Genomic DNA, 12,102 nt, shown 5'->3' with positions numbered 1-12,102 from the left:
GTTGGGTTGATGCTCTGCTGCATGTCCACTTCTCCTTGTGCAACAGCCTGTCTCCTGTTATCAAAGCTTGAGACTCTGCTGGGAGACCAAGCAAACCTTCTTGCAGTGACAACAGATTCACCATCCTGGAGGGGCTGGTCTACCTGTGCAACCTGAATGGGTTGCAAGTATCATTTCATGCTACCAGTAGTGACATGGACACTACCAAAAAAAGCAAAACTAGAGAAATCAGTCAGGAGATAAGGAGAGAGCAACATCGGAGCCCACCGTCTGCATAACCTTTTCTTTTTCAGGAGGGTTGTCTTGTTGTTGCCTCTCCAGTGAACCCGTTACTTAAATTTGCACCAAAACAGGTGAAATGGCTTCACAATGGACAGATTGAACAGATATCCCTGAAATTTAACTTTGTTATCCTGCAATAATCGAGTCTTCCCTTACTTTTCTGACCAGTGCATGTGTTTGTTCTTATCGGCCTTCCTCTGGACTAAGATAAGATGTTGACATCAGTGAAATTGTGAAACCCAGTGTCACACAAGACTTTGCCTGTAGAGGAAATGTGCTCAGACCTCCTGAGTTCATAAGGCTGTTTCCTGTTCACGGATGCAGAGAAGCACTTTTTCAAAATGGCCCCATTATATTTTTTTTTTTTTTTTTTCTTCAGTTGTTTCCACCAGAAAGGCTTCTTCACAAAGAATTCCTGAGATAATACAACAGCTTTTATGATCATGGGACTAATGAGCTGAAAGAATCCTTACAATTTCTCACTTTATTAACTTAAGTCGTCTCTCTGCCTTTTCTACAGATCGAACAGAAACTGGATGAGAACGGAGTTCCTGCTGAGCTGAAGGAGCAGCTACAACATGTGAAACAATCATTTGATGGACTGAAAAGCTGCTCCTGGAATTGAAGTATCGGTCCTTTCTCTAATGGGAATAAACTGAGAATATTAATAGAGGCGAAGCCTCTTTTAAAGGATTTTTTTTTTCCACTAAAAGTTTTTTGCATCTGATGGACTTGCACTTTTTATTGGGTTCTGAGCACAAATGTCCAAAGACTCAAGCCATAACCATGTCAAATAAGGGTGATGTAAAATTATTTTAATAACTCTGTACAATCATTGTGCAACATACAGTCTGTAGCGTCTTTATCGACTCTGCCGAGTGAATCTTTTTTCCTATGCAATTGCTTTAGAGCAAATGTAAACAAGCTTCTTAATACAAAATCAAACCCTGAGGATATCAAGTGAAAAGGTGCCAAAGTCTCACAACATTTAAGACATATAAACTGTAGAAATATGCCAATAAATATTGGTTCTATTTTTATAAAAACATAGTGGCCTTGATTTGAGAGCAGGACACCATCTCAAACTGTGCTGAAAGTCCACTGCGATGTAGGACAGATGTCAAAGGTCAGGTTGGGGTGTTGTGGCCCGATCTCTTTGCACCAAAGATCCCAGTTCCTCCAGCTGCTGCTGCTGGGCACTTTCCAGATTCTCCAGCCTCTGACGCAGCAGCGAGAACTCTGAACCCTGAGTGTCCTGAGAGGAGAAAAGGGGGGAAGGAAAGGAAAAGACAAAGGAGATGCAAAGAAATGTTATAATATCCTTATGGACACTGATTCATGAATACATCTTCCTCTAAGGTCGTCTCTCGACACACACATTAGTAAAATAAGTACAGTTTCTTTATTCAACAGACATATAGTCACAACGTGGTCCACAAAATAGAAAAAAAAATCATCATAGTTGGAGAGCCTCTGTGCCACAGACTGAAAGGCTAAAACCTGCCAGGAGCCAGTGCACAGAGTATAACATAGGGTTGATATGAGCTTACTTGTGGCCGTGGGATTTTTTTCTAGCCGGTTGGAGTAAAAGGGCTTTTCTGCTCTGAGCACTCAAAGCACTTTTTACTACAAGTCTCATTCACCCAATCACACACATTCACACAAGTGCTTTCTTTTGTACCTAAGCACCATATCTATCATTCTCACACACACACACACACACACACACACACACACACACAGACTGGATGCATCGGGGGAACTTGGCGTTCAATATCTTGCTTAAGGACACTTTGACATGCAGACTGGAGAAGCCAGAGAGCAAACCACTACCTCCTGAGCCACAGCCATCCCAGAAAGAGCTGATTTACCTCAGCCGGTAAACAGGACACAGTACTGTGCATAAGTTTTGAGCCACCCGTCTTTTCTTTATATTTTTACTTCCATGGAGCCAGACTTGTAATTTTTTAAAAAGGTCTTGAGCAATAGTCCTCCAGGCTTCCTGAAGGTCTTAGGCACTTTGTTACTTGCAGCCTGTTGCAAAAGCACATAATTTATTCCCAGTTTCATAACACAGCCCTGACAGGCAATAAAATAAAATTTTTGCAATAAGGTGATTCCCAAAAAGCTATTATCCAAAAACCTGGCATATCTTAGCATGGTGAGCACCATTCACTGCAGATGAACAGTTTCGGAAATGAATGCCTTTCAGAAATAGGAAACAAATCGAGCAAAGACCTGACAGGACCTGACTGATGCAGCTGGCCCTTCAGTTAATCCACCTACTGTTTGCTGGAGCCTCAATACAAATGGTCTCAACAGAAGAGTGGCTGTCAAGAAGGACCAATGCTGGTGAGTCCCAAATAGGACAGAAAGATGTAATGTCTCTGATGAAGATGATGGTTTCATCTTCCCCGTTACTGTAATCAAGTCATTCAGTGTAACTGGAGAGAATGAAATAACTCGAGGCATTCAGGGACACCTTCACAGAGGGAGGAACTGAAGGAGATTTAGGATCTCGGGGGCATCACCTTATTCACAAAGTTAAAAAAGCAGCCTAGCATATTACAGTTTATGACAGTGTTGAAATAAGAAGATCCAGCCTTTTCACTGCCTCATGATGAGAGTGAAGGTCTTTAAAATACTCTCAATGGACAACCAAACCCATGGTGTTCCATCACCATCCTGCATTCAATAGGAATGTCAAAAGCCACAAGTTAAGATTATTTAGCTTGGGTTATGAAGCCATCTCATACATACGTGCCATTTCCTGTGTGTTCATTCACACATTCTTGCATCACCACCCTCGGTTTTAACAGCTCCTCCAGTCTGTTCACATTGTAATCAAACCAACCGTGCAGCTGTAGATTTTTCTTAACATGATTCATATGTCAGACTCTACCTCTTTGACGTGACTTTTATTCCAAACACTTATTTAATTTAACACTGCAGCTCCAAGTGGTGATTGTACAATTCTAACCCGCACAGGAGGCATGAACTTGCTGCACTCAGTTGTGGGTTCTGTGTATGTTGGTAAAGCGCGAGCACAAGCAGGATATTCCTTCTCAAACTCCGCCTCCACTGTAGTTTGCTGCTCTGTGGATATTAGTCAGTTTCTTTCTATAGGATTTGTGTACAGTATGCTTACTGGGTTGTTAGAAAAGGGCCCCTCAGACCCAAGGAGGAGGAAGGGGGCGGGTGAAGAGGTCAGAAACGTGGGGCCTGCAGTGAAGGGCCCCTGACCACCGAGCAGGAGACGTCGGAACTCGTTGTGGCGTCTCTGCAGCTCCTTCAGCCGCCTGTTGAGTTGAGCTTGCTCCTCTGAGAACGATGAACGTCTGGAAAAGAGCAGAATAAAACTGGAGCACCACACACCACTGCTTTCCCTTATTTTAGTAGTTGCTTATCCTGTGTGGCAAAGCAGGACAAAACATCCACTTTTTTCTAACTAGAGAGTAAGGTGCTGTCTCTCAAAAGTTGTTTTGCTCACAGATACATTGATTTTGTGGAAGGATTAACTCTGAATGATGTCATCTTCTTACTAATAAGAAATCTTTTTGTATGTCCCTGTGTTCTACACCAACTTGACAAATGTTTATCCAGCCTACTTCAAACTTGTACTGCTGGGGATCTGAGTAAGTGCGGTTCTCATGTTTTGGTTGTTAAGTGCCTCCTCGAGTCCTACAAAGTGGTTCTCTGCAACAAGTAAGTCGTGTTTTTAGATGAACACTTCTACAGAAAGCTGCAATCCAAAAATCCCCCAGTGTGACTGTTATAGCTAAACCTGTAACCATGTCTATCTGCATGAGATGTATTTAGGGGACGCCCATGAAGGGAAACTAAAACAAAACCAACCCGAGTTTCACTCTGAACAGGCTGTGCACAGGTTTTTAGGAGGAGAGTGCTGATGCTTACTTTCTGGCAGCAGAAGCTTCCAGTTCCAGCTCCTCAATCTTGGCCTCCAGCAACTGGATTTTATCCTGAAGTTTCTTCTCTTTGTTCTCAGTCAGCGTTTTTCTCTAAACATACACACACACACACACACACACACACACACACACACACACACACACACACACACACACACACACACACAGATAAGCAGCTTTTTCCACAAAATCGCGCCTGCTATAACTCATTACTGACAGCAGTCGTGTTAAAGTGCAAATAAACATTAAAAGCTCCTAAAAACCTTGAATTTGTACATTTGCTCATTTATAAAGAAATGAACAGTCTCTAATTTTATGGTAGTTTCATTTTAATGGAAAGAGACAGACAGACAGACCAAAAATCCAGAAAAAGCAAATTACATAAAAGTTACAAATTGATTTGCTTGGTGAGAAGGTGGCAACTGTTGGTGTGATTATTTGGAAATGTTAGAAATATAAGATGACCATCAATTGCCCTCAGTCTGGAGCTCCACACAAGATCATGGGGTGAGGATGATCATGAGGAAGGTGGTGTCCACCCAGCCCAGAACTGCATGGGAGGAGTTATTAATGATCTGAAGGCAGGTGGGACCACAGTCACCAAGAACACCATTGGTAACACACCACACCATAATGCCGCGCCTGCAAGGTCCCCCTGCTCAAGAAGGCACTCGCACAGGCCCATCTTAAGTTTGCCAGTGAACATCTACACGATTCAGAGAAGGTTTGGGAGAAAGTGCTGTGATCAGACTAAACCAACATCGAGCTCTTGGATCAACTCGACCCGCCGTGTTTGGAGGAAGAGAAATGCTGAGTATGACCCAAAGAACACCATCCCTACAGCAAAGCACGGAGGTGGAACCATTATGCTTTGGGCCTGTTTCTCTGCTAAACCTGGTGACCAACTACAAGAAGCATCTTACCGCTGTGTTTCCCAACAAGAGTTTCTCCACCAAGTTCTACGTCATGTTTTGTTTGGGGATCAAATACTTATTTCACTCAGTGACATGCAGATCAACTTATACCGTTCATGTAGTCTGTTTTTCTGGATTTGTTTTGGTTGGTATTTTGTTTTTCTCCATTAAAATAAAACTACCATAAAAAAAATTAGAGACTGACACAAATTCAGATTAAATTCTTATTTCTCCCATTAGAAATGTTAATTTGGGACTGAATATATTTATAAGTAAAACAGCACAAACAAATCTCTTTGTTTAAATATAGTTAAATACATTTGGATCTGTGGATGTACTACCCCTGGAAAACATTATGGACTCACCCCCTCAGAGGAAAATTATAATATAATTATAATTTATATTGAGAACAAGTAGAGGAAAAATTATGGAAACCTCAACGAAATGAAATGAAAAAAAAAAAAAACTAATATTTTCCATCAAGCTGATTCCAACCTTCTCAATAGTTTTTTATTTCAAAAATCCACCATAAAATTTCAATTGCACTTAGCTAATGACTTCATCAACATACCTACTTTCTATCCAACACAATCAGAAGAATATCTAAATTTCCCGTATACGCCTGTGCCTTTACTGTTGAGATAATGATTGCCATCTCCTTGGGTTCTTTACCATAAATGAGTGGGGAAATTTGCTTGTTTTCTTCAGGCAGTAATCTTTATGCATTTCATTTGAATAGCACAAAAAAGGTGCCAGTCTCATTTCCTTGGCCAGTTATACACGAATGCTGTTGCTCAAAGTAAATCACACGTCATTCCTCACAGCTCTGTCACAAACACCGACTCCTCTTTCTGCCTCTTTGTTTTGTTGTGCATTTTCTATTTTCAATGCATGCTGCTTTCACTTTTCTGTCCTGACGCTTTAACATTTCTACTCAAATGTTTTCCTTCATTCAGACACAGCTGACTGAGCAAACGACCGATTTCCTTCTAGAAGGAACTGTATGATCCTTTCTATTGTTTTAACTGACAGTTTTCTCGTTTGGGTCACGCTTCCTTTAAATCTGCCTGCTGAGGTCTGCAGACACTCTGTTAACTGCAGACTGCATACAAATTAGTGCAGGTTTTTGTTTTAGGGCTACAAATTAAAAAGTGATTACACTATTTTTTTTTTTGCTTTACTTGATCTGGAAACATTAATAAAAATTATTTTACTTTTTGAAATATGTTTAATGAAGCCAGAATATTCAGCTATTAAACAGAAACAGTTTTGTGTCTTATCTGTGGTGATTCCATTATTTTTGGCAGGCTACATTTTAAAAGGCAGCGAATGAAGGAGTGGTACCTTCTTCTGGGCCGCTGCTGCCCTCTGCAGCTTCTCTTTGACCTGAGAGTATTTCTGCTGCAGCTCAGCCTCTTGCTCTTGCAGCTTATGCTTCTCCTCCAACCACTCAATGCGACGCTCCTCCACCAGCCTGCAGAAGGAACAGACAGAGAGAAGATGTGACAGGAGTCCTCTTAGAGGAGACACAAAGCGCTCTGAGCGGTCAGTCAGACTTTAAAGGCGCCGCTATATGAAGGCATGTAGACCACATGTTGGACTAACTCTGCAGGTATACCTCTCTGCCTCGTGTTGGCTCTTCTCTGCCTGTGCCCGGGCTGTCCTCAGCTCCTCCCTCAATCTGTCCAGTGATTCCCTCAATCGCCGGATCGTCTCCATCAGGTCACTTTCAGAGTGAGACAGTGCCTCCATCTGCACACCAAGCTCCTGATTCTGCTGTGTGTTAAACAAGCATTTATTATTATTGAAGGCATACACACTAACATTGTTTTTTTCAGGGGTCCAAATAAGACTTTAATGTTGTGTCTTACTTGCTGGAGATCAGCAATCTCTGCTTTCTGTCTCTCCAGCTCCTCAAGCTGTGCGCTCTGCTGCTGTAATTTAGTCCTGGAAGATAAAATAAAGAAAAACTCTTCGCTACTGTTCAGCAAAACGGAGGTTTCAGACATACTGCCATTAAAAAAGGGCAAGAAAAAAGTTCCCATACTGATATTCATTTTATTAGCTGACCACAAAATAGGAACAGAAAGTGAAAGATGATAAAAAGAAAATCACCATCAATCAGAAAATGTTGGTTCTGTGTGCACTCCATCATCTCAAAACCTCCGTTTTACTTTCATCTGCATTTCAAATAATATTCAGTGGCCACTAAATTCAACTCATGCCCCAGTTTGGACTGTGTGACTGATGCAGCTGTGATTACTTTGTAGCACAAATCTGACCTCAGGTTTTGCAGCTCTCTGCGGGCAGACTCCTCACCCTGCTGGGTGCTGCGCAGGCGCTCTTCCCACTCCTCCTTCTGGGTCTGATCTGAAGCATCCTGCAGCGCCCTCTGCTGCTCCAGTGCTGCGAGACGGTTCTCCAACTCCAACCTAGTAACACAAAACAGTAGAAAATAATTGAAACCCACAAACAAAAGAAGCTTCACTTTATAAACCCCCCAAAAAAGAAAACCATAAATGATAGTTTGTCATATAAAATGTAAAAAGTGACTCTCACTTTTCCTCATGCAGGGCTGCAGTTTTACGGAACTCTTCCTCTCGAGCAGACTGCACCTTTCTGACCATCTCCCTCTCCTTTTCCACCAGAACTTCCTTATGTCGTTCCACTGCTGCGTTTAGCACCTCCACATCTGCCTGCAGACCTGAGAGACAGAGTTACAGTGTCTGAGGGTGATAAATGCGTATTATTAAAAAAAATAAACAGTCTCTTCTTTATCTCAGGAAATAAAATCTATCACCATGGTTTGATGTGCTCTTTCAGCAAGGCAGCTGGATGGATGTGAAAAGGAGGGAAAGTGTCTGTGTGTGAGGTCCATACCATCAATCTGCCCCTGCAGGCTGTCTCTCTCTCTCTCTACCTCCCCTTTAGAGCGTGAACACTCCAGTTTGGTGCTGGCTATTTCCAGCTTATGTGAATGCTTCAGGCTTTCAATCTGAGACACAAAAAACAATAACACCCAAGAAAATAATGAGAAATAATAACAAGTCCTGAGCAAAGCATGACACATTAATGAAGGGGATTTGGGCATCCTCTCCCAGGAAATCTCAACTTAACTAAAAATTCAAAAAGACCTGTTTGGGATTATAATCAGGAACTTTTCAAGACCAGAAAACACAGGTTGAAATTAATCTTTTGGAAACAGAGTCTATTTTGCTTGATATTTTCACAATTACAGTTCAAGGTCAGAGGTCAAAGAGGAGCGTACCTGACACGTCAGAGAGCTGACCTCTCTCTCAGCTTTGTGCAGTCTCCCGGTGAGCTGGCTGTTCTGCTCGTGGCTCAGGTGAAGCTCGTTCTCCATGCGCTCCAGCTGCAGACGCAACGACTGGCGCTCCGCCTGTTGCAGCAACCAATCAGATCCATCAGTCCCCAAAAGAACACAATTAATAGAATAGAACAGAATGCCTTTATTCTCATTATACAGAATGTACAATGTGATTGGAGGGCCACTCCTGTTCAGTGCCATGCAGTAGAAAGTCACACAAAAGATGAAACTTTATCACTCTGCAGCCAAGTTTGTTATGCTGTCTCACCTCCAGCGACTTCAGTGCAGCCTGAGACTCTGTCAGCTGTCTGATCTGGATGCGTTGGACATTCTCAGCTTGCTGACCGGAATTTTCCTTCTGGGCTCTAAGCTCGGCCACTTCTGCCTCCAACCCCTTCAGCCGCAGGTGGAGCTGAGCTTTCTCCCTCAGCAGAGCCTCTACTCGTTTGCCGTCACGCACAGCGTCTGAACCCTGATACTGAGTCACCAGCTCCTCCCGGTCCTTCTCCAGATGAGAGATCTGATAGTACGATATTACAACATTAAAAACGTATTATTTAGAGGTCAACAAATTAAAATCACTCAGCCATTTGCTGCACACAAACCAGCCCACCTCTGCCTCGTAGCGGATCTTCTGCTCCTCCAGCACACGAACATGTTCCTCTCTCTGATGGTCAAACTGGGACTTCAGAAAGGTGTACTCATACCGCAGCTTGTTGTACTCAGACCTGTACTTCTCTGTCTCCTAGAAGAGAAGAGAAGAGAAGAGAAGAGAAGAGAAGAGAAGAGAAGAGAAGAGAAGAGAAGAGAAGAGAAGAGAAGAGAAGAGAAGAGAAGAGAAGAGAAGAGAAGAGAAGAGAAGAGAAGAGAAGAGAAGAGAAGAGAAGAGAAGAGAAGAGAAGAGAAGAGAAGAGAAGAGAAGAGAAGAGAACAAGTACACAAAATGGAAATTAGCTGCAGTTCCCTCAAGTAGGGCTTTGAAAGGACTTTCAAAAGGCAATCAATGCTAATAACTCTTGTTGCTATGGACTTAATATGCAAAACTTGAGTAGAAGTGTTAAATAGTGCCAGTAATTTCATTCTTTACTAGAAGCCATTTAATAATGTGCATTATCCAAAAATTTTTTAAATGACATAACAGTTAAGGTGAAGAAGCATCTTGTTCTAGTATTTTTACCTTCAATTATACTGATCACCACAGGAATAATGTGAAATCTATCATGAAAAGAAATACCTCAAAAATCAGTACCTTTGTTTGTTAAGCACAACAGTAATTTGTTTCTAGCTGTGATCAGAAAAGTAGACTGCAGCTAATCACTGGCACCACTCTTCTCTCTGCTGCAGTCACAGCTGGTACATATAAGCAGTACTGAGAGATGTCTGATGTTAGTGAAAGGGTGGAGATATATAAGAATTTGTCCTGAACTATTACTTATGATAAATGATTTGAACTAACAAAGACATCCATCCATGTAGTTTGGATCATTTATTTTATTCTTACAGACAGAATGCAGCTTTTGAGCACCTTAACTCTCACAGTAATAATAACAGCAGCTCAGACCCTTGTATGTCTAAAATGTTGTGCCTTTATGCCTTTCTCATTTTCTCTACTGAACCAAAAACTGCAACTTCCCTCAATTCTGCAGTCACTTCTCTTTTGTTTACAAAAATTAAGTATAGAGTGACTGACCTCCTCCAGCTTGTTGAACCTCTCTCTGACTGGAGCCTCCATCTCCTGCTGCACCTGAGCTCTCAGTAACTCCAACCGCTGAGGGGTCATCACCTGGTCAACACACACATTTTCATCCACAGAGTCTAAAAAGATTACTGCAGGAAATGACTGCTGTTTTGTTTGGGTCTCTACACATAGGTCTCAACATTTGGTCAATCACTTAGGACCATGCAAGGCAACAAAAACAGGAACAATAAGCTTCACTATTCAGACTTCCTCTCATCGTGGGTGAGGTGTACCTGCAGCCGAAGCTCTTCCAGCTCCCTGGTTTTGTCCAGCAGCTCTCCTCTCAGCTCAGCCAGCAGCAGCTGCAGTTTCTCCTGCTCAGACTGTTTGTCACTCAGCAGGCGCTTCAGCTCAGCCTGTGCCCGTGTGTACTCATCCTGCAGACTGCACAACACACAAACAAGAGTATAATCATCTGCACCTTACACAAACACATTACAAGCTTTGTTCCTCTCTTAAATTTCCCCATTTTTAGTATTATAGGTTAGGAAGAAAGCATTTTATTTCCAAGTGTTCCCTACACAAATGTATACTGTTTTTGTAGTATATCATTTGTGTTACCAGTTTTTTTTTTTTTTTTAAGTCTAAATATCAAAAATGATTTGTTTTCACCTGGTATGTTCAGCCTTTAGTGTCTGGTAATTTTTCCTGTGGTTTTCACACTTCATCCTCTCATCGATAAGCATCTTCTGCAGCTCCATCTCTGCTCCCCCCAATCCAGTGGACAACCCCAGCATGGCTGCAGACTTCCCCATCCCGGATTCCAAGTTTGGGAGATGAGGAGCCGACTGACCGAGGGTGGAGGAAGTCATCTCACCTCTACAGGAAAAAGCCCAAAACAGGAAGAGACCAAAAAAAAAAAAAATGGATCTGCTGTATTCAAGGAACAGAGACGCCTTCGTTTGTAACAGTAATAAAACTGTCTGCAGTCTCTGTATGTGTATTAACGCCAGAGATGACTTGGTGGCTTTGTTGTCAGTTAGTAACCATGGTGGGTTTAAAACGAGCCTCCCCAGCTGCTTCTTAAAATCACAGGCTCTTAGCATTGAAGTCAAGGCTCTGCTTCGGTCTCAAGTGATTAGCTGGCAGCTTGCTCTGTTGTGGATACCCAGGAGCCCGATTGCCGCTGCTAAACCACTTCAGTCACTTGTTATCAAGCACTCTGACTAATCTTAGAGACGATTTCAGACTGTTGTCAACTGATCAAAAAGGTAAAACTTAAAAAACAATGAACTTCATTTACTCCAATGAAGTATAACCAATGATATAAACAATAATCATGCTCACTCTGTTTAGCGAAACAGGTCTCTGTACACAACAGATGCAGCTAATATTTCAATTTATACTGATATTTGCTTATATCTCAGAACATTTTCACCTGGTTTTTAATAGCAATGTCCTGCGTTGATTTTAAATGTCGCGCCGCAAGACCCGAGAGTACATACCAACTAGCCACCTAGCCGCTTCAGTGCGTCCGTTATCGGACACTCAGCTGTTTTCTTTTCAGCGTCAGGGAAAATAGTGTGCGGTGTAGTCATAATTAACACGGGTATTGTAAGTATTTTAACAGACGTAACTGAAACTAATTTAACTCGGTTCGATAAGCTTTGGTCGGTAAAGTTACAAAACGCTAACGCTAGCTTATTAACATGGTTATTATGTACAACCTCCCGGATATTTGTAGTTACAGCATCGAAATAGAAACCCATAAAGCATCGTTATAATCTGGGTTTATGTTCTTCACATGCGTGAGTAGGTGGCTACCGAACAACACTTACCTCCCGAGTTTGAGACTTTCTTCTTTCCTCCTAACTAGCTATTTACTTTGCAAGCTAGCTAATCTGTAAACTACAAACTGTGGGGTCATGGGAAGTTTTCCCAACGTGTGTTTCTCGCGAGATTGATAACAAC

General features: G+C 42.0%; 2 protein-coding genes across 2 annotated transcripts in view; one reads left to right on the top strand and one right to left on the bottom strand.

Annotated features, from left to right (window-relative positions):
- The window catches only part of plxnc1 (plexin C1), a 31,752-nt gene extending 30,433 nt beyond the window's left edge, over positions 1 to 1,319 (top strand). Inside the window, exon 31 of the mRNA XM_030720345.1 lies at positions 803 to 1,319. Within this exon, the coding sequence (XP_030576205.1) occupies positions 803 to 907 (105 nt within the window). The 3' untranslated portion in view covers positions 908 to 1,319. The remainder of the gene's footprint in view (positions 1 to 802) is intronic.
- An 83-nt stretch (positions 1,320 to 1,402) lies between these two features.
- On the bottom strand, positions 1,403 to 11,006 carry cep83 (centrosomal protein 83). The gene is made up of 15 exons (XM_030720346.1): positions 10,804 to 11,006; positions 10,425 to 10,575; positions 10,144 to 10,236; positions 9,067 to 9,198; positions 8,722 to 8,973; positions 8,394 to 8,525; positions 8,006 to 8,120; positions 7,685 to 7,829; positions 7,408 to 7,557; positions 6,997 to 7,072; positions 6,744 to 6,901; positions 6,470 to 6,599; positions 4,198 to 4,301; positions 3,431 to 3,620; positions 1,403 to 1,537 (listed from the first exon to the last, which is right to left on the bottom strand). Exons 1-15 carry the CDS (start codon positions 11,001 to 11,003, stop codon positions 1,403 to 1,405), a joined length of 2,163 nt encoding a protein of 720 aa, XP_030576206.1. The 5' UTR covers positions 11,004 to 11,006.
- Between the last annotated feature and the right edge of the window lie 1,096 nt (positions 11,007 to 12,102).

Source organism: Archocentrus centrarchus, chromosome 23 (assembly GCF_007364275.1).
Source record: "Archocentrus centrarchus isolate MPI-CPG fArcCen1 chromosome 23, fArcCen1, whole genome shotgun sequence".
Classification (NCBI taxonomy): Eukaryota; Metazoa; Chordata; class Actinopteri; order Cichliformes; family Cichlidae; genus Archocentrus; species Archocentrus centrarchus.
The sequence above is the reverse complement of the archived record's forward strand: the minus strand, read 5'-3'. Positions and strand labels throughout refer to the sequence as shown.

What these genes read in the sequence shown, in the direction of transcription:
- cep83 (XM_030720346.1), bottom strand. Translation starts at nt 11,003, where the DNA reads ATGACTTCCTCCACCCTCGGTCAGTCGGCTCCTCATCTCCCAAACTTG. An exon ending in CAGCAGCGGCCCAGAAGAAG is followed by an intron (nt 4,302 to 6,469) that starts GTACCACTCCTT and finishes GTGTATGTTTAG; the next exon opens with AGAAAAACGCTGACTGAGAA. An exon ending in GGCCCTTTTCTAACAACCCA is followed by an intron (nt 1,538 to 3,430) that starts GTAAGCATACTG and finishes TTCTCCTCTCAG; the next exon opens with GACACTCAGGGTTCAGAGTT.